Raw genomic sequence first — 24032 nt, 5'->3', positions numbered from 1 at the left:
GTTAATGTTATTTTTACAGTTAGTTCATAGTTTCCATGTTCCAAGTATTTAGAGGAAATGTACACCAAAACCTTTTGCATAGCAACATTTTTGCATGCAGATAATCCTCATATACTATGGAAACATTTGGAGTCTATTCAAATACTCGTGTCTGTAATGTAATGTTATATAGTAGATTTGTTTAGTTTAGTGGATAGAGGACAGACGTGTGTTTGTACACAACAACTGCTGTGAACTTACTGCAAGGTATGCAAAGGTTTTTCAGAAATGATTTGAGTTTGTTTGGTACATATGAAATATCAATGTTCATAACATTTTCATATATTTATTGCTATGCATTCTATATAATGATTCATGATTTTATATTTTAAGACAGAGTCGACTGAATCTGCTCTCATGGAGCCTCTGAAGTATCTAATGCTGATATTTGTCATCAGTAAGTGTTTTCATTTTTGTCAATATTTAAAACAAGTCTTTTTAAAATTGGTTTGTCAGTTTCATGGCATTTTTAATGTAGAAAATAATGCAAAGAATTGAGTATTTCCTACAATGGCAATACAACAACAGGTATTTAACACCTTAAGCACTGGAGGTTTTTAGAGGTTTTTTTTTGTCTGAATGACACTAATTGAAAGAGTCATAACTCCAAAACTATAGCAATGAGAGTCAAATGGTAGGTATCATTTGTTAGAACACTTTTTATATTTTTATAAATATCAAATGCTGAGAAACTACTGATAAAATACCATATTTTTAACCACTTAAACTCTGTGGACCCTATACAGGGTCCAGAATGACATATATATACTACACATTTACATTTATGCATTTGGCAGATGCTTTTATCCAAAGAGACTTACATTGCATTCAAGTTACACATTTTACATTATTATCAGTTCTTATCACTTTCAATTTTAAATGTCTGTGGATGAGCTTTTTCTTTTTTTTTTTTTACTTACACCATTGTATGTGTATGCGAAGCTTTTCAATAGGCCAAATACAGTCGGAAATCACAATAACTTAAGAAGGAAATATGGCAGCAGAAAAATACCTTTTTGGTGATGTTCCCCTTTATGTGTTCTGTATCTGGATTACATTTTGTGGTGTTTGCATACAGGAATAAGAAGTTACAGCATTTAGAATAAAGGTAGCCTTTTGTTCAATCCCTGAAATTTATAAAACTGTTGTTTTCTGAGTGACATTCACAAATTTAAAGACTCAAACTATAGAAAGGAGAGTCAAAGGGAAGGTTTCATTTGTTAGAACACTTTTTTGGAAAGCTGAGATTCTAAGTTTTAAAACGATACCTATTGAGTTATTACATTCAGACCTTCATCACCGGAGCTGGTAAACTTTAAGTTTAAGGGGATAAAAAGTGTTAGTTGCTTAGTTGGCAAACATGTGTTAATTCGGGAGTTCACACCTAACTATGCTAACAAAGGAAATTGTTTATTTTTTAGAAGTTGATGTAATGATTATTGCAGTATGTTACAAGAAAATACAATATCAGTTAGTTTAAACCAGGGGTCTTCATCTAAAATAGCTTGGGGTCTAGAAAAAAACCTTCCTCACCGGCCGAGGTCCGGACAATTATATACCTAAAAACATGAATTGATTGTTTTTCTGCCAAACTAAAGAAATTAGTGTAGATTAAAATGTCTTTATTGAACAAAATATAATATGTTCTCATATAGATAAACATGCCTTTTCATATTGTTAAAGCAAACATAGGTAATCCTTCACAAAATATATTTCATTTTGAGGTTGTTCTGTTTAAGTTGCTTTGGTACAAAATATCTAATTCAACCGGTAGCCATGTCTGAGGAAAAATATATGATGAATGAAAAAATGCCTTCATCTCTACATCTGCACTTAAAATACATTAATTTCCACATTACTAGCAACTGAAGTGCTTTTTCTGCTGAACTGAGATAAACAGTAATGATCAATGAACACAAACCCTCCTGGTTAAAAAACAAAACAGAAATCTCATAACATAATTTTATGTTCATTCACATTTATAGTCTCTACCTAACTAAATGTAGGCTATCTTCAGAACTGCTCTCTCTGTGCTTCAAATTGCACTGGTAAAAAAATCATTAGCAATATCATCCAGAAACACAAACAGGCAAAAATAAAGTGCCACCAGTGTTGGAAAAATGAAAAAGTGCACAAAATATTTTATCTCTTTATTTCAACTGTTGCTTTAAATCCAGAAAAAATGTAAATAACCTCAAATAACATCTCAAAAGGCTGAGCTGAGTTGAACTTAAAGATTGGAATGGAAGCATACAAATTCCTGGTTCCAAAAAAAATAATACAATAAAAAAAAAAAGTGAATATAGCTACATTGTCTGAACTTCAGTGTATGTGACAAATTGTCTCGTTCATTTTCTGCGCACCTACCTCAGACTGCTGAGGATACGGTGTCTTTAAAATGTGTATGGCTGAATCCGAAATCGCCCCTGTACCCTAAATAGAGCATTATTTGAGGGGACAGTCATTTGTAGTGGTGTCCGAAACCACAGTGGACACGTGTGAGTGCACTCATTCAATCACATGTTGCACCGCAATAACGAGTGTACAGCCGATGTAGGCTACACACAACAGCTGTCCCGACTTCACTCGTTTTCATTCACTCCTTCAAGTGAACTGTAATAGTGGACTAACGTAGGGAATAGTGAATGAGGGTTAAGGGGCCAGTTTCTGATTCAGCCTCTGTTTTGCCCGCCGCTTTCTGCTCTCAGTCTCTTCACTGCAGGCGCGTCTAAACATATAGTGAGCATAGTAACGTAGCCTAAATGGGGTCGCACACCGGACTGAAGGTCATGGGCGCGTCTCAGGATCTCACACCGGACGCTCACATACGCGTGAGCTCAGTTTTGAATCGACTTCTGACAGAAGAGCTGCACGATGTATTACATTTATATTATATTTCCCTCAAATCGTCCATGTACATACTGATTTCACCCTGTGCTACAAGAGATACACTCATCGTGCAGTTCTTCTGTCAGAAGTCGATTCAAAACTGAGCTTGCGCATATATGTGTGCGCCCGATCCGGAAAACCATGTCACTCGGCGCCGCTGCGGACTGAAGAACACAGTGACACAAAGACTAAAAGACGGGACGAAGCCGTAGCCGAAGCCTCGCGCCAGTTTCATATGTTTTAAAGGTTAAGCCCCGAGTTTTATGTGTTTTTTCTTCTTCCAGTATTATGTCAATGTGTAGTTGTGATTCTGATACTCCTACATGTTCTCCTTGCTCATTAAAAACTCTTTGATTAATGAGTAACAGAAAACCAGACTAAAACAGAAGGATTTTGTTTTGTGCCATTTTCTTCGTTTCATAATGGACTTGCCAGGTGCTGTCAACTGCTCTGCCAGGAGCAGGAGGAACAAAGTCTTAAGGACCACACATGGACATTTTTAGACCTTGCATACCTCACCAACTTCCCTGAATTATTATTATTATTACTATTCCAGCATGCACGAGCGGTCCAAGGTACGCCTGCCCGTGGATGGTCCTCTGGAAGATTTTGTTGCATTTTTTTAGTGGGTGCTTGTGAATATTGGACACATTTAACCATCTGCTCTATGGAGTACACCCTGCATGGACTTGAGGCGATTGAGTCTGCTGTGATGCATGAGTCAGAGCCAGAGAGAAGGACTGAGCCATCCATCACCCTAGAGCCCGAGCCGCAGTGTGAGTCTGATCAGGTGTATGAGCCGGGAGCACTATGACGCCATGCGAGTAGGGTGAGGCTGAGGGTGAGCTGCTGCTTACCTCTAGTGGTTATTTTTAGGTTTGGAAGGTGGATATTTCCTAATGGCTCCTCCTCTATTTCCTCCTCCCTCCCTCCCTCCCTCTCTTGACTCCACCAGATACCATCATCCTTACAGCTCCACCAGGCTCACTCGTCCCTCTGGCTGCACTTTGGTCAGACGTCGTTCTGCCTACACCACAGAATTCTGAGCTGTCCGATACTCTATGTCTCTCCACCTCGTCTGGCATCACCTTCCCTCCAGCTGCACCCCGGTCCACACAACATAACATCAAAATGATCTTGTGGCCCTGACTTTTTATCACATTCCCACGAGTTTATATGTCATGGCAATGATGAAACTAAGTGAACCAAAAATTGCCCCTTCTGGTCGTCATAGGCGGGAAAATATTTAAGTTAGAGGTCTATGTTTTCAAGTGGACAAATATTTTGGTGGAACAAAGAAGAGCTATACAGTTGGATTCATAGGATGTGATTATCAGCTTAATCATGCCCAATTGATAGGAGTATCCTAAGAAAACACAATAATGAAATGAGCACAGATTCCTCAACAGCTAGTTTGTGAACTACAAAGTCATGTTCATCTTGAACGTAAAGTGTTTGACTTTTATTTAACTGCATCTCCTTTTACTTTTTAGGTGACTCAAGGGAAGCTATACAAGGTAATGTGTTTAAACTCTTAGAAACAATACTTGAAACTTGGTGAATTATTTACAGTTATCACAATATCCTTCAGCACAGCGCTGTGGGGTTTCCTCAACGAGCACTGATATTGTGGGAGGTGGGGATGCACATGCAGGGAACTGGTCTTGGCAGGTCAGTCTACATATTTATGGATATTACATCTGTGGAGGGTCCCTCATCAGCTCCGAATGGGTGCTCACTGCTGCTCACTGCGTTTACTTCTCGTAAGAACACAAATTATATGTATATAAATCAAATAATTTGATTAATATGACTTAATGTAAAGGTGCAGTTCTTATCTCTTTTTTAAATTAATTTTATAAATTTCTTCCACATTCAGACTCCCAGCCAGTTACTGGACTGTTTATCTAGGCAGACAGAGCCAAAACATTTCAGTCTCTAACCCAAACATGGTGAGACGAGGAGTCCAATCCATCATTACACATCCAGACTTTGATCTTTCAGAGTTCACCAGTGATATCGCCCTGCTGAGATTGAGTGAGCCAGTGAACTTTACCAGCTACATCAGCCCAATCTGCCTGGCTGCTAATGACAGTGTCTTTCACACTGGCACCACCTGCTGGTCCACTGGATGGGGAAGTACTGGCTTTCAAGGTATTGTTCATCAATTTAATGGACTATATTCAATCTGTATTATATAACATAAAAAAATTAAAATATTTGCTACCACATTACACTGTAAACCGTACTAGTAGTTGTATTGATAAAGGACACTTTATTTTCCTTGTACATTTAATGAGGACCCACATACTGTAACCATACATTACACCGTAATGGAAAGTTAGGATTCTCATATGTTAGTCAAAAGCAGAAGATTAAGAAAGATTGTACTTAAACCGAGACCCATTTATTCTTCAGGCAATACATGCAAAATAGGATACAACATAGCCATACGTTGATTTAAAAAAAAAAAAATTAATCATCTTAAAAGTGCTGTATGTAAGAATGACAGCTAGTTGTTGAAATGCGTACTTCAGTCCAAATTCAAAATATAGTTTGCCCTCAGTCTAGTTTGAGGACACACAACAGGAATGAGTGGAATTGACAATGTAAGGCGAGGAGACTTAGTTCACACTTGTAGTTTGGTTCGCCTGGTTTGGACCAAAAAACAAAAAGAAACATTTAGTCCTGGTCTGATCAGCATTCAGATTCTTATCACTGAACCTAACGGTATAGGGACACTTTCACAACCTTATCCTGTTTTGCTTTTATGACGTATTGCCTATTTTGAGACAGAACTTACAAAACATTTAATGATGTTGTGTGCGGGAATAAATGCACTTATTGTGTGTGCATAGCCTCAGGGGTTAAAGTAGGCCAGAACGGTCTGGAACTGCATTCCGGCACCTCAGATAAATGAATATATATATTTATACTAGTCAAAGAAAAGTTTGAGAACGATATGATTTTTAAAAAGTTTTTAACATTAAAATACAAAAAAGCGGTAATATTGTGAAATATTATTCAAATGTGAATGTGAATATATGGTAAAGTGTAATTTATTCCATGTGATCACAAAAGTTGCTTCTCAAAGATAGATCAATATGAACTGTTTGTCCAACTTCATCTTCAAAACATGTAAGTACTGCACATTATACACTCACCTAAAGGATTATTAGGAACACCATACTAATACTGTGTTTGACCCCCTTTCGCCTTCAGAACTGCTTTAATTATTCATGGCATTGATTCAACAAGATGTTGAAAGCATTCTTTAGAAATGTTGACCCATATTGATAGGATAGCATCTTGCAGTTGATGGAGATTTGTGGGATGCACATCCAGAGCACGAAGCTCCCGTTCCACCACATCCCAAAGATGCTCTATTGGGTTGAGATCTGGTGACTGTGGGGGCCATTTTAGTACAGTGAACTCAGTGTCATGTTCAAGAAACCAATTTCAAATGATTTGAGCTTTGTGACATTGTCCATTATCCTGCTGGAAGTAGCCATCAGAGGATGGGCACATAAAGGGATGGACATGGTCAGAAACAATGCTCAGGTAGGCCGTGGCATTTAACCTGCCTAAATGGCACTAAGGGGCCTAAAGTGTGCCAAGAAAACATCCCCCACACCATTACACCACCAACACCAGCCTGCACAGTGGTAACAAGGCATGATGGATCCATGTTCTCATTCTGTTTACACCAAATTCTGACTCTACCATCTGAATGTCTCAACAGAAATCGAGACTCATCAGACCAGGCACCATTTTTCCAGTCTTCAACTGTCCAATTTTGGTGAGCTCATGCATATTGTAGCCTCTTTTTCCAATTTGTAGTGGAGATGAGTGGTACCCGCGGGGTCTTCTGCTATTGTAGGCTATCCGCCTCAAGGTTGTGCGTGTTGTGGCTTCACAAATGCTTTGCTCCATATCTCGGTTGTAACGAGTAGTTATTTCTGTCAAAGTTGCTCTTCTATCAGCTTGAATCAGTCGGCCCGTTCTCCTCTGACCTCTAGCATTAACAAGGCATTTTCAACCACAGGGCTGCCGCATACTGGATGTTTTTCCCTTTTCACACCATTCTTTGTAAACCCTAGAAATGGTTGTGGGTGAAAATCCCAGTAACTGAGCAGATTGTGAAATACTCAGACAAGTCCGTATGGCACCAATAACCATGCCACGCTCAAAATTGCTTAAATCACCTTTCTTTTCCATTCTGAAATTCAGTTTGGAGTTCAGGAGATGAACCTTGTCTCGACCAGGACCACACCCCTAAATGCATTGAAGCAAGCCATGTGATTGGTTGATTAGATAAATGCATTAATGAGAAATTTAACAGGTGTTCCTAACAATCCTTTAGGTGAGGGTATTTTGGGAATGTATGCAAATCGCTTTGATATCTGGATATGAAGTACCAACCTGATTCCAAAAAATGTAGGATACTTTACAACTTGTGAATAAAATAAGGAATGTAATAATTTACAAATCTCATAAGCGTTTTATTAAAAACAGATTATAAATAACATTTCAGATGTTGAAAGTGAGACATTTTGAAATGTCATGCCAAATATTGGCTTATTTTGGATTTCATGAGCTACACATTCCAAAAAAGGGGACTCAAGGGGACAGGTAGCAAAAAGGGGCCGGAAAAGTAAAATGTACATAAAGAACAGCTGGAGGACCATTTTGCAACTTATTAGGTCAACTGACAACATGATTGGGTATAAAAAGAGCGTCTCAGAGTGGCAATGTCTCTCAGAAGTCAAGATGGGCAGAGGATCACCAATTCCCCCGATGCTGCAGCAAAAAATAGTTGAGCAATATCAGAAAGGAGTTTCTCAGAGAAAAATTGTTATCACCATCTGCAGTGCATAACATCATCCAACGAGTCAGAGAATCTGGAACAATCTCTGTGCGTAAGGGTCAAGACCGGTAAACCATACTGGATGCCCGTGATATTAGGGCCCTTAGACGTCACTGCATCCCATACAGGAATCCTACTGTAATGAAAATCACAACAGGTCAAAAAAGAAGCCATACCTAAACTTGATCCAGAAGCGAAGGCATTTTCTCTGGGCCAAGGCTCATTTAAAACGGACTGTGGCAAAGTGGAAAACGAGTGGAAAATGTGGTCAGACGAATCAAAATTGAAGTTCTTTTTAGAAAACTAGGACGCCATGTCACCCGGGCTAAAGAGGACAAGGACAACCCAAGTTGATATCAGCACTCAGTTCAGCGTCCTGCATCTCTGATGGTATGGGGTTGCATGAGTGTGTGTGGCATGGGCAGCTTACACATCTGGAAAGGCACCATCAATGCTGAAAAGTATATTCAAGTTATAGAACAACATGTGCTCCGATCCAGGCATTGTCTCTTTTAGGGAAGACCTTGTATTTTCCAACAAGACAATGCCAGATGAAATACTGCATCAATTACAACATCATGGCTGCGTAGAAGAAGGATCCGGGTACTGAAATGGCCAGTCTGTAGTCTAGATCTTTCACCCATAGAAAACATTTGGCGCATCATAAAGAGGAAGATGTGACAAAGAAGACCTAAGACAGTTGAGAAACTAGAAGCCTGTATTAGACAAGAATGTGGCAACATTCCTAAACTTGAGCAACTTGTCTCCTCAGTCCCCAGATGTTTGCAGACTGTTATGAAAAGAAGAAAGGATGGCACACAGGCCTTGTCCCAACTTTTGAATGCATGAAATTTATTTTCCCCTTAAAATTATACATTTTCTCAGTTTAAATTTGAAAACTTCCACATCATTGCATTCTGTTTTTGCAATTTGTTGGAATCGGGTTTGTACCATAAAGGGTTGGTATTGATCCATCTTCCAACTTTTGTGACCTTTGTGTATGTTCTGGGAACTTTACCAGTCGACGTCCTTGGCACCAGCACGGATATTCTGAGAATGTTCTGGAAAATCGAATTTCCAAATAAAATATGGTCCTCTAAACGTTCTGAGAAAGTCCTGAATGTTCAGTGAAGGTTCTCCAAATAAAGTCCCCAAACCCTTTAAATATATCCACATCATGACAATCTCTGAACGTTCAGGGAACGTTACTAGGCGATGTCCTTGACAACGTTCTCAGAGCGGGGACATTCTGAGAACATTCTGGGAATGTAAAATTTCTAGTGGGATATAACATGAACTGCACCAGAGTTTATTTGGAACCGGACCAATCTTTTCAGCGGCCTCAGTCCAGTTGTTTGGTGCACACCAGGATCAGATGGCAGTGTTTACACCAGAGCGGCAACTTTTGAAAAGCCGAAGTTATGAAGTCACTTTATAGGCCAAAATGCGGAAGTGAGTTAGCATTTTAGCACTTCCGGTTCCCTCGTTCTAAAGTTTATGGGTTTTTTGAATGGGTTTTTGCTAAATCGCCTGAAATAAGGTCTGTGGTAAACAAAGCCTCTAAATATTTTCACGTTTTGATCTATGACATAAAACACACTAGTTCTAACCTGCTTGTGATTTTTTAAAACTTTATTGTGTCTTAAAAACGGCGGTTGCTAACAAGTTGCTAAAAGGGACTACATCCTATGGCCGGGACTTTAGACGTCATCGTGACACACAGGAAATCTCACCAGCCCGCGCTTCATTCACTTTTGAATTCTGTAAGTAAATGTTTAATAAAAATCAAATAACTAGCCCGCATTTCAGCCTCACGTTCTTAGAAGTTTACCTTTCAGTTAACATACATAGTTATATATTTAGTCCTTTCAAATAGTAGTGTTTCCAAATATTGTTGTACACAGAAATCTGTGATATTAAGGTAACCGATTACCAGTTCTTCATTTCTGTGGAGAGACTGTAGTGTTTTGTTTTGTCCCGAGATGGAACCACAAGTCGTTGAATGAAAGCTGCGCTGTTCCCTTTATCGAGGGAACTCAACACTGCGTCGTCGAGTGACGACACTCTGGGAACGCCCCCAGCGTGACGCTCTGAAGTATGAATGAAATCAGCCACCAATCCGATTGGTGCAACGTCCTGACGTAGTAGGCGACGGCGTAAGCGGAAGCTATAAGAAGGCGCCGCCCCAAACGAAAGACAGTCTTTGCTCTTCAGCGAGGCGCTCTGTGTGATATTGTATGTCTGTCACCACATTAAAACAAGCGAGCTGTTTAGGAGGTGTGTGCACCCGTGCCCGCGCTTCATTTCGGGCTCGGACACACACCGGCTGTGTGTGCAGTGTCTCGGGGCGCAGCACGCTCGGGCAGCGCTTGAGGGTGCCGCCTGCAGCGGGAAGCTGCCGCTCCGGGTGCTGCACTCACGGCTGGCCGTGTCTAAGGAGAGCGGCCGGGCTCGCAAGCCCCAGGGATCCGGTCCCGCGTCTGTTGAGGCAGCGCGGCGGCGTAGATCATGGGGCTCACAACTGGGTCTCGCGACGGGAGGCGGGCATGCGGAGGCATCTTCCCAATCCTCGTCCGATGATTCAGACGCTCTTCCGCCTCGTGAGGAAGCCCGCGCTGCGGCTTCTTCCTCCGAGGCGGAGAACCCGATCCTCGAGCCGTCTGATTCTGAGGAATCGGACGCGCACAGCATACGCTACTTCATTCATAAAATAAAGGCGCGCCGGCAGCTCTCGAGGGGGTTGTCTGTAGCTGGCCAATGTTCCCATTCCTCGTGTGGAAACCCACGCTGTGGCTTTTTCCCTCGGGATGGAGAATTAGATGCTTGAGCTGTCCGATTCCGAGGAATTAGACGTGCTCAGTATCGAGGTAGCGAAGTAAAATGAGAGCTTGCGCTTCATAATGCAAGGCTTAATCGCGAGTTGCCGAGGCAGCGCGTAGATTACGGTCTGTAATATTAGTGAACACACGCCATCAGGTGCACATGTGATACTGTTTGGCGCGAGTGCAGTCAGCTCCTGAGGGTGCTGGCTGTGTTTGTTGAGTATCTCGCAGCGTACAGCCGTGCGTTTCGAGTGTTTCAGCCTCGCGCCTGTGGTCTTTCATCTCGAGGGATGAAAGCCAAATATGTTGTAACGAGTCGAATCTCGCGTTGCTGAGGCAGCGTGTAGATGACGATTCGTTAAATACATGTTTAAACAGTATCGTCTGGGAATTAGGGCTGTATTAATTCTGAGGAATTATAATTAAACATTATCTGACTTTGAGGAGTTGGGTATGTTTATTCAGCCTATTATTCAGACCATGTTCACTTGAGGGATGATTAGGGGCATTTAATTCTGAGGAATTAAATGGGATTTATCTAACTTTGAGGAGTTAGATTATCAGCCTATCATCCAATTGTGTTCACTGGGCTTTTTATAGCCCCTCTCCTGGGGAGCGATCGAGGTCGCCTCCCCTGTGGAGCTTTCTGGGAGTCGATGCTTGCGGTCCGCCGTCTACACGCTCGGACCACATTGACTTCCAGCGAACGCATGCTGCTCTAGCTGCCTCTAGAAAGACTGCAGCTGGGCAGCGAACGTGTTCGCGCACCGAAAATCCTCCCCGACTAAGCCCTGCAGGGTGGCCCTTCAGGGGGTCGGGCAGGAGGCGCGGTGGGTACCAGAGACCAGCCTTGAGAGGCTGGTTCCCCTAGTCGAATATCTCGGCGCATAGTTATGCTCCCGAATATATCTACTTGGGCCCTGTGTACCGTGGGCAGAGGGTACAGACCCCAGTTCAGTGTTCCAACACCGAATTCTTCGGTGTGGTCTGGACTGGGGTGTACCCAGCCCAGTGGCCTGCGGGCCAGCCCCCTCTCCCGGGGAGCGATTGAGGTCGCCTCCCCTGTGGAGTTTTCTGGAAGTCGATGCTGCGATCCGCCGTCTACGACGCTCGGGCCACATCGATTTCCAGCGGACGCATGCTGCTCCAGCTGCCTCTAGAAAGACTTGCAGCGGGCCAGCGACTGCGTTCGCACACCGAAAATCCTTCCCGACTAAGCTCTGCCGGGTGGCCGCTTCAGGGGGTCGGGCAGGGGGTTCGGTGGGTACCAGAGACTAACCCCGAGAGGTTGGTTCCCCTAGTGGAATATCTCGGCGCATGGCTATGCCTCCCGAATATTTCTGCTGGGGCCCTGTGTACAGTGGAAAGGGAGTACAGATTACAGTTCAGAGCTCCACCACCGAAGTTCAGCGGTGTGGTCTGGACCGTGGTCCCCCCGGCCCAGAGGCAGGTTATGGAACAAGAAGTGCAGTCTCTGCTGGTCAAGGAGGCGATAGAGAAGGTCCCTCCACCAGACAGGGAGTCGGGCTTTTACAGCCGCTATTTCATTGTTCCCATAAAGGGTGGGTGGCTTACGTCCAATATTAGATCTGAGGTACTTGAATCGGTCTCTGAGGAGATTCAGGTTTAAGATGCTCACAATTCAAATGATCGTGAGCTGATCCAGTTCGAGGACTGGTTCGTCACGATAGATCTAAAGGACGCATACTTCATGTCTCCATCCTTCCTGCCCACAGGAAGTTCCTGAGGTTCGCTTTGGGGGGCGAAGCGTACCAATATCGGGTGCTTCCTTTCGGTCTAGCGCGTTCCCCTCGCGCGAGATGGCGATTCGGCATCGAGATGTCGTTTTAGCCCATCCCAGGTGCTTGGGGCTGAGACTGAACACAGCCAAGAGCGTGTTAACACCCGCCCAGAGGACCATGTTCCTCTGTGTAGTATGGGACTCAACCTCGATGCGAGCGAGCATGTCTCCCGCACGGGTGGGTTCCATACTGGCGGAGGTCTCAGGAAGGAAGCTAGGCCACAGCCGCACTGTGAAGCAGTTTCAGAGACTGCTGGGACTCAGGGTAGCAGCGTCCAACGTGATTCCGTTCGGCCTGCTATACATGAGGCCCCTCCAGTGGTGGCTAGGGACCAAGGGGTTCTCCTCGAGGGGAAAACTTTTCCGTATGATCAGGGTAACGCGCAGATGCCTTCGTTCCCTCGTCATATGGAAAAATCCGAGGTTCCTGTCCCAAGGGCCAGTGTTAGGAGCGTTATGTTGCAGGAAGATCCTTTCAACAGACGCCTCCCTCACGGGCTGGGGCGCGGTCATGGAAGGCCGGTTTACGAGAGGTCTGTGGGGGCCCCAGCATTCCTCCTGGCACATAAATTGCCTGGAAATGTTGGTGGTTTACAAAGCTCTGAGGAGCTTTCAACCCGGACCTCCACGGCTACCATGTCCTGATACGATCCGACAACATGTCGGTAGTGTCGTGTCTAAATCACCAGGGGGGTCTGAGGTCGCGCCCACCATGCAGGTTGGCGCATCAGATCCTCCTGTGGTCCCAGGGGAAACTGTCGTCTCTCAGAGCGATGTACGTCCCAGGGGACCAGAACCAGGGAGCAGATGTCCTGTCGAGGCAGGGGCTGAGGCCCGGGGAGTGGCGGCTCCACCCAGAGGTGGTGGAGGCCATATGCGAGAGGTTCAGCCCGGTGGAAGTGGATCTGTTTGCATCTCTTGAAACGACCCACTGCCCGCTGTGGTTCGCCCTCAGGCCTCCGGCCCCGCTGGGGCTGGATGCCATGACACAGACGTGGCCGAGGCGGCGTCTGTACGCATTTCCCCCGATCGTTCTGCTCCCGGGAGTTCTAGAGCGAGTCCGCCGGGAGGGCATCAGCCTCCTATTAGTGGCACCCCGGTGGCCGTTCCGAGTTTGGTTCTCCGACATTGTGGCGGCCCCCCCATGGCAGGTCCCTCTGAGGAGGGATCTGCTGTCTCAGGCAGGGGGAATGATATTCCACCCCAGGCCAGAGCTGTGGGATCTCTGGGTCTGGCCCTTGAGGGGGCACAGTACCTAGAGAATGGTCTGCCACAATAGGTCGTGGAGACCATTCTCAGCTCTAGGGCTCCCTCTACGAGGAGACTGTATAGCCTTAAGTGGTATGTCTTCACTAGCTGGTGTAGAGAACGGGGGGTGAACCCAGTTAGCCAGTTGCTGGGTGAACCCAGCACCGTTTCTCCGCCGGTTTGACCCCATCCACCTGAAGGTGTATGTGGTTGCCATAGGGGCTTTCCACTCGCCTTTAGAAGGGGGCCCGCTGGGCAGACACCACTTGGTAGTACGGTTCCTCTGTGGGGCTAGGAGGTTGAGGCCTGCGGCTTATCCCAGAGTCCCAGCTAAAAGGGACCTGGCAGTGGCTCTCGAAGGGCTGGTTGAGGCCCCCTTCGAACCATTAGAGTCGGCTGAGGCGAGAAATCTGACCCTCAAGGTAGCTTTTCTCCTCGCTATCACTTCTCTGAGGAGAGTGGGGGACCTTCAGGCCTTGGCGGTAATGCCAACTTGTCTTGCCAAAGCTATCTTGCACCCCAGACCGGGCTACGTGCCCAGGGTCCCATCTACGGGGATGGGGTCGTGTTTCTTCAGGCATTTCATCCTCCGCCTCACGCGACGGCAGAGGAAGCTAGGCTGCACCTGCTCTGCCCTGTCAGGGCATTGAGATTTTATTTGGACAGGTCAGCTCATTGGAGGAAGTTGGACCAGCTTTTGGTGTGCTTGGCCCCCCCTAAGAAAGGGTTGCCTGCGGCGAGACAGACTATTAGTAACTGGATCGTGCAGGCTATAGCCACGGCTTATCGGGTGCGCAATCTGCCTTCACCCATAGCCGTGAGGGCTCCCTCTACGAGGGGCTTGGCCTCCTCGGTGGCCCTCCTTTCGGGAGCCTCACTTATTGAGATTTGTGAGGCGGCAGGACGGGCTAATCCACACACCTTTATACGATTTTATAAGCTGGACCTCCCGGCTATGCCGGGTGCTAGAGTGCTTGCGTCCTGAGTGTGCCTGGTTTCCAGCTTCACACCAGGACGTGCGTGTCTCGGTGTGGCATAGTGGGTATTGACGTTTCCAGAGTGTCGTCACTCGACGACGCAGTGTTGAGTTCCCTCGATAAAGGGAACGTCTCGGGTTACTATTGTAACCCTTGTTCCCTGAGAGGGAACGAGACACTGCGTCTCGTCGCCACACCTACACGTAGAGCGCTCGCTTCATCGCAAAGGCTGTCTTTCGTTTGGGGCGGCGCCTTCTTATAGCTTCCGCTTACGCCGTCGCCTACTATGTCAGGACGTTGCACCAATCGGATTGGTGGCTGATTTCATTCATACTTCAGAGCCGTCACGCTGGGGGCGTTCCCAGAGTGTCGTCACTCGACGACGCAGTGTCTTGTTCCCTCTCAGGGAACAAGGGTTACAATAGTAACCCGAGACGTTCTACATGTCCAGATTTATGGTGGTTCTCTCCTCGATATATGATCAATCGTCTAAGGAAAATGACATACGATTGTAAATTGATACGGCTATAGCTTACGTCGTTAGTGCTTCTGAGGTGGTAAAAGCAGGTTTTTTTTCTGGCGAATTAGCAAATGGTATGCAAACCATACAATCAAACATAATACAGTGAAAGATAATCTTTAAAGTCTATTTGGGGCACGATGATCAGGCATAATAGCCCAATCTTAATCACAAAGAAAATAATATTAAGGTTTATATAAACTAACAAAATAATAAACGAATAAATAAAACATTAACAAACAAGAAATCTCAGAGAGGCACGCATAAACCCAATTAGTCTCTAACATTTTTGGAAAAAACGAATGGGCAATATTTCTCATGAAAAAGTGGATAAGTGTTCATACACAGTGCAGATCATAATAAGCGAACGTGTTTTTTAAATAAAGTTTGAGGAAGCTTGATGATGACGTAGATCCGCGACTGTGTGCTGTAGTCCGTTTATAGCCTACCGTTAGTATTTTATATCTGACGGCTTTATTTAGGCTTCAAACGGTATACATTTTGGATTCACTTGTAAAGATTATCTTGATAGACAAAACGTGTAAGGGTCATAACTCTTTGTTGAACACAGATCTTATTTTTTGCAATTGTCCAAAAGTCTATGGGGAAAATGCATAGGCTTTTGATCGAGGGAACCCATGCGCCGCTAACTTCCGGGTTGGCCTACAAAGTGACGTCACGACTTCGGCACTCTATGGTGTGGCCCCTTTAAGAGTTGCGCGCGCTCCCTGCAAACGAAGTCTGCATTTTGTGTATGTGCGCACATCTTGAGCTCCCATGTGTGGGGATTATTTTCTGTTTTCTGTTGCTAACAGTCAGTTATTTTGTTTTATTAAGTAATGCTGTGGACGGAAAGGGAGTTTGTGATGAGAGTTCAGCGGGGAATAAAGTGCGATCTATTAGATGTTAATTGCCTCCGTGTTTGCATCCACTCCAGTTACATAAGTGAGCTATCCGCATTTTTCACTCGGACACAGGGGTTACAACTCTACGGATGACGACGTTCCCTGCCGCCCTCCACTTGATCTCATTTCATTACAGCAGCGCCACTATCACCATGGCGACTTCACTCCAATAATCGCAACTAATCATAATGCCTTGAAATAGCAAAAGAACGAAATATTGATAATAAAATATATATGAAATAACAAAATAATCTTGTTGGGGCAGGGGCTCACTGGCGCCCCCCAGCTGTTGGTGCCCTAGGCGACCGCCTAGTTTGCCTATGCCTAGAAACGGCACTGAACCCAGCTAACAACAAACACAACATTGACATGAATACAGTAAGAGCTTTTGTTGAGCATAATGAGCAGCATCATTCAAACGTGTGATTGACCAATCTGAACATTATAAAGAGTGTTCTTTGATTGCTCTCTGTAGTTTAATCATTTAAATAACAGATTTGTTTCATGCTGCTAACAGAAATGATGTGAAGTTGATGGTTTTAGTCACTGGCTTGATTCACTGATGCATCAAGACGGCCAGCTGCAGGACTGACCGTTTTAAACGATTTAGAAAGAAAGTCTGTGTGAACTTGAATGATTAGCTACACATCAGAAATCACTGATCCCAGATCAGGCATTAATGAACACTGTTACTCACTGTTTGTGGCGGTGCTGTTAAATCCTTATGGTAAAGCCTGTGCTGCTGACATTCACTGATAAAACTGACTCCTTCTCTACTAATTCTCTGGGCGGGCAAAGCAGAGGAAGGGGCGGTAACCTTTCCTGGTATGACGTCATAACAGGAGAATACATTTACTGTATTTAGGGCCAGAGCACCAATGGTGTGAGGACACTTAGAATTGTTTCGTGTATTATTATTTTTCTCAGGAATTAATCACATTTTTGAGGGCATAAACATGCTCTAAAACTCATGAAACTTTGTACATGTGTCAGAAGTGGTGAAAATTCTGATATGGGATTCAGAATTAGGTGTGGGGAAAATGCAATACCTACAAAATTCCATTGAAGATTTCTTTTTTTTTTCTCATCAAAATGTCTTAAAGGCTTTTTTGGCATGGATTCTGGACCTCTGCAGGAAGCACGGGTAAATGTGTTGGGGAATCAGGAGTGTGACTGCAGGTTTCAAGACTTCCCATTTTGGGACATAAGAATCACTCCGACAATGATCTGTGCTGGAGGAGAGACAGGCAAAGGAACATGTTTTGTAAGTTACAATAGTTCCCACAACATTGTTCAATTCTTGATTGTGATTGATTTTGACACTTTTCAAGGGGCTTTCTTTAGCATGTGATGCTATGAAGCAATTCCAGCATTTAATATTATAGTGTAATATATTAAATAACACATGTAATATCATCATTTACATTAAGCTTTCTTCAGCCAACATTTGGTCTATATAAAATAAAATCTATATAAAAAATCTCTTTCATTTTTAGGGAAATTCTGGTGGTCCATTACAATGTATGCAAGATTATGTGTGGATCTTAGCTGGTGTTCCTAATTTGGGGATATCTTGCTTCACTGGATTTTCTCATGACAGTTATGCTAGAGTATCCAAATTCCAAAGCTGGATTTTGGAAAATGTAAATGGATCAGACATTGGATTTGTGACTTTTAAATCTAATGGTAAAGATAAAGACAGCAGCTTTCTATGCTATGGAGAAGATACAGGTAAGAGTAAATTGCTAGCAATCAGCTAAAAAGCAGACATGAAAACAGGCACATTTAAAAAAGTACTTATTCATTTACTTTGAATGCCAAGCACACTGTTTCCTGGAAAATGTGTTGTAGCCAGTTAACAGACTGAAATTGCCAATTCCACACAGTTCATGCCATGTAACAATGTGACATTACAAAATGTCTACATTACTTTCTAGAAAATTGTAGTTTTCTTTTTTTCCTCAAAATGTTAGTTTCAGGCATTTTCTACCCATTGGGAAATCAAGACATAGAGACTCCCTCTCAAGATGATGGAAGCTCTCCAAAAGTATTCTTGGAAAAACGCTTTGTATATTTTGGACGTGTTTATCAACAGACTTATGTAAGAACATTGACTACATACATTCTGTCTGTTTATGTGTGTATGTACAGTGCAATTATAAGGTAGTTAGACTTCAATCCATACGCCAAAATGATTTGTGATATTTTATGAAATTGACCTTGATTTGGTGATTTTCTGCAGAGTGATGTGGGGGAAAAATAATTTAAAGCAGTTAGAAATATAATCAACATGTAATTTGTGTGAAAGGTGAATTAAATGAATGATTGAGGTAATGAAATGAAAACAGTTCAACAGATAATCAATTCTGATATTTAAAAGTTATAGTCTAACCTTCCCAATCTTGCATGGCCTATAATGTTATAGTTATATATATATATATATATATATATATATATATATATATATATATATATATATATATATATATATATATATATATATATAAATATAAATATATATATATATATATATATATATATATATATATATATATATATATATATTTAATTGCATTTTAAAATGAATGTAAAATAAAACAGACCGTGCACTGTACATTAGTTGAAACAAAACAAACATGGCTTTTTAAGAGTTTCAGTACCTGTTTTACACTATCAAAACAAATCTCTTTATAACATTATTTTACCTCTGCTTCAGGTTAATAACAATGGGCATTTGACATTTGATGGGCCTCTTTCAGAGCCGGTACCCAATTTGTTACTGTCACAAATCAACAGAGACATCATTGCCCCACTTTGGACAAACATTGACAACACTGTCAACGGAACCATCTCCTACCGTCAGGTCACTAGAGGCGGACTCTTACTAGTAGCCTCAAACAACATAAACCAGTATTTTCCCAATCTAAACTTCACTGCCTCGTGGCTGTTCATTGCCACTTGGAATAAAGTACCATACTTTAACAACTCACAATCGGTAAGCTTATCTTAAGATATCTCATTTTTAAAAAGTTGATTCATTTTAAAAATAAAGTTTCGTTTACCTGCATTTGTAAATATGCAAAGAGAGGTATCTCACTATATGGGAATACCTCAGCTTTGACGCGGAAGCACCAATGACACCACGTCTGGCAAAACCCGGCAGACCATTGGCTGCAGCGATCAGGGAGTCCCGCCTCCCTTTATATAAACAGCTACCTGCCATTTCATCATTCTCTGCACATCTCTTCTCTCTGCAGGACTGGCATGGGGGGCAAAGTTGTGAGATACCTCACTACATGTATCAAACAAACAGTGTTCTGTCATTAACCTAAAATTCTCTTTCTAACATTCATTATCTCACTATATTGGATATAGACTCTTGTATTGCCGATATGCTGACTTAGCAGAATAATGAATGAGGGTTATTATCTGAATCATTGCTCCCGACGGAGGTGAAAAACAGAATGCTATGAGGATGTTGCCCCTAATAAAAATATTTTACAACCTGACTATTCCCTCCCAGGACTGAGTGGGCCAGAGAGGGTTCTGTCGAACAAATGTGTGCAGAGAAAGCCAGCTGGTTGCCACGCAAATTTCCTGGATAGCAATTCCCTTAAACAGAGCCCACAATGTCACCAAGCCTCTTTTATTTTTTCGAAGACCTACCGAGGGCTCTATATTCGCATTATTGTAACATAACATGAAAGCCTTCACCACCTTTCCAGTAGGAAAGGCATTGAAGGGAGATGGTTGCTCTCACAGAAAGCGTGGGTTCTCTGTACATACGTATGCAGAGTACGAACCTGACATAAACATCTTCTTCTCGAGATGAAAAGGGTGGTGGATAAAAAGCTAGCAAGTAAACTGATTGAACTGCATCAGTGTGATCAAACACTTGGCACAAGTGACGGGTTAGTTCTAAAAGTTACTTTTTGACCATCCAGTGCGAACATCATACAAGAGGAGTGAACTGATAAAGCAGTTCCCTCACCCTTTTTGCTATAGCTAAATCAAGTAACAAAGCCGTCTTTAAAGCAAGCAGCTTTAAGGCAATGTTGTCAATGTTGTCAATGGACTTGAAAGGAGCTTTAGAGAGCACATTCAGGACTACAGACTGATCCAAAGGCAGGACCAACGGCTTCGATACCGGGTGTAGTCTTCATGCGCCTCTAATAAATCGACATACGAGTGGGTATTGGCCCACAGTACCCAAGTCAAGACCAATATGACATGCCAAAATAGCGGACAGATAAATGTTAACCACAGAAAAGGCTTTGCCCTTATCCAGAAGGTCCTGTAAGAAACACTGCATGTCTGAAACTGAACACAAGAACAGAACTGTTTCTATCTGCACACCATCCCTCAAATACGAGATTGTATAAGGAACGTGTCGAGGCTGCTCTCGTGTTCTGAACTTTCCTAGGTAACCCGACTGCATTCAGATTCAACCTTTCACGGGCCAGAGCTAGTTTCTGAAGGGAGAGGTGGAATATTTCACCCCTCAAGCTAAACGGAGGAAGGGTGTAAAGTAACATGTCTGGCCACTCATGGGTTAGAGCATCCACACACAACAGAGCATTGTCACCAGCCAGAGAGAAGAACAGAGGACAATGCAGCCCAGGAAAACCACTGACACTGTTTGAGGCCATTAGACCTTAGTTGAAGACACATCCTGAAAGAGACTGAGCTCCCTTGTTGTAAAAGGGAGAGGCAGCTGTGAAATGTCTTGATGCAATCCTTTGATAGGAAGGCTCGAAACTCCATTGAATTCAACCTGAGACCGAAGTAGACTATCTCCTGTGAAGGAATTAGACAACTCTTTGTTTGGTTTATTTTGAAACCTTATCTCTCCAGATGTCTCTAGTGTGTACATATCGCTCTCTGCTTGTCGTGGGGCTGGCACGCGGAGATGAGCAGATCGTCCAGATCGTCCAGATAAGATGAAACAATCTCCTGCATTCCTTAATGGGGTCAGAGCTCCCACTACGCATTTGCAAAATTGCATTTGCCAGAGCGAGGCCAATGGGGATTTTCATGTACTCGTGAAACTCTCCCTGAGGGTCTGAAATTCGGTTGGCTCAGCTAATAAGTCTGAGCTGCCGGTGTTCTGGGGAGGCAGACCTCGAATGCCTCTCCCTCTTTTTTTCGCAGGTCACATTGCTGATGCATTACTGTTATTGTCGGGCCGAACATGACCTTTTGGATTGATAGGGACATGCAAAATTCGCTCTTCTCTTTGTCAGAGAGTCCTGCAAACCCAGCCACAGCGATTTCTCACCCATAACTGCTAAGCCCATACTCTGTCTTCAACTTTGAACTGGTCTGCGAGATGTGTGCAGCTTGAAATCAGAGCGCTGGAATGGGAGATCTGGAGACCAGCTAATGACACATCTCCTCTACATGATAAGCGGTAAGGAGGGACGTCATGTTCAAAGCACGAACAGCAAGTGCATATGATTTAATAGATATTTTGGAAAACAGTGGCAGCGAGGCACTCTTTCACTGGCAGCGAGGCACCGGTTGAACTGAGAGTGCTAACCTGTGGCCTGGGCATTTGCCACCTGTGTTTCCACAGATGTTATCCATCATCGTTAGATCATCCATACTCTGCACATCCAGCTTTAAGAAGCCTTTGACGGGTACTTGGTGGGAAAAAGGCTTGTCCCAAAACCTATTAGTTTCAGCTACACAGGCCAGGACGGCTGGAATAAGAAGTGACGGAAGTCTCTTTCTATCATACTAGTCTCCTTCAACCCCTTTTTCCTGCCTGTTGGGATGGGCAGTCGATCGAACAAGGACAGTAGATCAACAGTAGATCGACAATCCATCATCTTTCCCCACAAGCTGGCTGTCTGCGGACAATCCATAGGTTCCTAACTGGGTTGAGCAGAGAGGCATGGGTCTGACTTCCCAGCTAGCCATTTGGAGTCTCCTCTCTTGGGTTTTAACCAAGGAAATTGCACAGTGAGGACCGCCCTCAGGGTTAGATAGTCCTACATAAGAGTGTGTATAGTCCCCAAACAGGAGATGCAGAGACCATGTGCATCATTTGCAGAAATCCGCATTCCATGTGGAGAACGTACGGATGTGGAAGACGACCTTTTCCTCCGGCTCTTTTGCAGTGACCATGATGGAGCCTGCACTCTCTTTGTGCGGTAAGTCCACAACAATGTGCCAAGTAGTCCGGAAGTACGGAGCTGGCTGCGATTATAGAGCTCTTCTTTCCCTACTTTCCCTACAAGTCACTCAACAAATGCGAGGAATGTATTGCATTTGAGACGTTACCTTGCGGCTCCGTCTATTAACTGTTAAGCCAATAATTCTCACGTTGTGGTTGTGGCAATCTGCTGTGGCAAGCTTCCGAAATTCTTCACGTGGAAGAAAGCGAGAATTGTTTACCTGAAAAAGTCAGGTAGCTGCAGTTTAGATACAGGGAGGTGGGACTTGCAGATCGCTGCAGCTATTGTTCCAAATAAATATAATTAGTTTTGTCTAGGAGCTATTAGAATCATTTTCTGTTTCTGTAACAGAGATCATCTTTTCAAGTTGTTTTGGTCTCTGATGGATCTCTGTCTTTTGTCATGATGAACTACGGAAATATCTCCTCTACGGATCAAAGCTTTCAGGTCAGAAAGAATAAGAACCATATCTCTGAACTTTGGCACTAAGATAATATTAGAGAACTTTTTTGATGATAGATTTTTCTTCTCAGGCTGGTTATGGCACAGTAAACTCAACAAATTATTTCTCAATCCCTGTGCCTGATGAAAATAAACTCTACAACTCCAGCAATGTCAATGTCCTGGGGCGCTGGACTTTCCGTGTTGATGGTGGACCTGAAGAGGGTAATCCTTTGACTCTGTGGAATTACTTATTTAAAACCATGTATCACATCTGATCAAATCAGACCAATTACAACTTACAAAAGAAGTAGAAAAACGCCAAAACAAGTGTAATAAGTATGAATTTAAAGTCACTGTAAGTTTTTGGAGTACCATGCATAAAATGTCCCTGATACATTTTGAGCCATTTTTAATTTAGGGATTTTTGCAGTTGGGCTTTGTGAAAATACTCAGCCATTATAACTATTAACTCATCTACAATTTAATAGTGGGATCTTCCTTTTTCAATGGCAGGAGTTTTTTACCCATATAGAGATGAGGATACAAAGAACCCTTCGGCGGATTTAGGAAGTTCTCCATTGATAACTCTGGAGCAGCCATTTGTCTACTTTGGGCTTGTTTATAATCAATTATACGTAAGCAGCATTTTCACATTCATGGGATTGTAAACTATCTCAGTTTTATCAAAACGACAGAAGTGGTTTTATATTCCACATTAAGATTGTTACTTGAAAGTCCAGATGACTAAGCTTTCACTGTTTTGGTCTCATAAAGGTGAATAACAAGGGATACTTGACTTTTGAAGGACCTTTTCACCAGTATTATCCCGATTATTTTCCTGCATACTCAACTAGAGACATCATTGCTCCACTGTGGACAGACATTGACATTACACGCAAAGGAACCATCTCTTACCGACAAGTAACAGATGGTCATCTCTTGAATCGGGCCTCGAGAGACATAAACCAGTATTTCCCTGACTTGAACTTCTCTGCCTCATGGGTTTTCATTGCAACGTGGGATAAAGTACGGTATTATGGATACAGACGGACAGTAAGTCTATTTTTGATTAGATTGAAATAGCAGCAGTTTCTTTAGCATAGAAATTTGTGATAAGGAAACAATATCCCTTGTTCTCTGTATTTATGTAGTAATTCCCTCTATCTTGCAGGAGTCGACCTTTCAAGTGGTTTTGGTGTCTGGCAAAAACATGTCATTCACACTCATGCATTATGGTAATATTGCCCCTGCCATGCAGCCTGTTATGGTAAAGAAATTTGAAAGACACTAAAATGTAAATAAATTAATTGTATCACTATGATAAGTGTAACTGAAATTTTT

At 43.2% G+C, this 24032-nt stretch overlaps 1 protein-coding gene across 1 annotated transcript; it reads left to right on the top strand.

Annotated features, from left to right (window-relative positions):
* Positions 1-195: 195 nt before the first annotated feature.
* LOC137056515 (uncharacterized) lies at positions 196-23982 on the top strand. The gene is made up of 14 exons (XM_067430638.1): positions 196-246; positions 373-436; positions 4422-4445; positions 4520-4691; positions 4808-5082; positions 17172-17332; positions 17565-17799; positions 18042-18169; positions 18785-19063; positions 22599-22694; positions 22781-22913; positions 23205-23326; positions 23466-23744; positions 23863-23982. The coding sequence occupies exons 2-14, from the start codon at positions 397-399 to the stop codon at positions 23980-23982; spliced, it is 2064 nt and encodes a 687-aa protein (XP_067286739.1). The 5' UTR covers positions 196-246; positions 373-396.
* Positions 23983-24032: the final 50 nt, after the last annotated feature.

This window comes from Pseudorasbora parva, chromosome 21 (genome assembly GCF_024679245.1).
Source record: "Pseudorasbora parva isolate DD20220531a chromosome 21, ASM2467924v1, whole genome shotgun sequence".
Taxonomy (NCBI): domain Eukaryota; kingdom Metazoa; phylum Chordata; class Actinopteri; order Cypriniformes; family Gobionidae; genus Pseudorasbora; species Pseudorasbora parva.
Note: the sequence above shows the minus strand (reverse complement) of the source record. Positions and strands in the feature narration are given on the sequence as shown.

What these genes read in the sequence shown, in the direction of transcription:
- LOC137056515 (XM_067430638.1), top strand. Translation starts at nt 397, where the DNA reads ATGGAGCCTCTGAAGTATCTAATGCTGATATTTGTCATCA. An exon ending in GCTCACTGCGTTTACTTCTC is followed by an intron (nt 4,692 to 4,807) that starts GTAAGAACACAA and finishes TTCCACATTCAG; the next exon opens with ACTCCCAGCCAGTTACTGGA. An exon ending in GTGTTTATCAACAGACTTAT is followed by an intron (nt 18,170 to 18,784) that starts GTAAGAACATTG and finishes CCTCTGCTTCAG; the next exon opens with GTTAATAACAATGGGCATTT.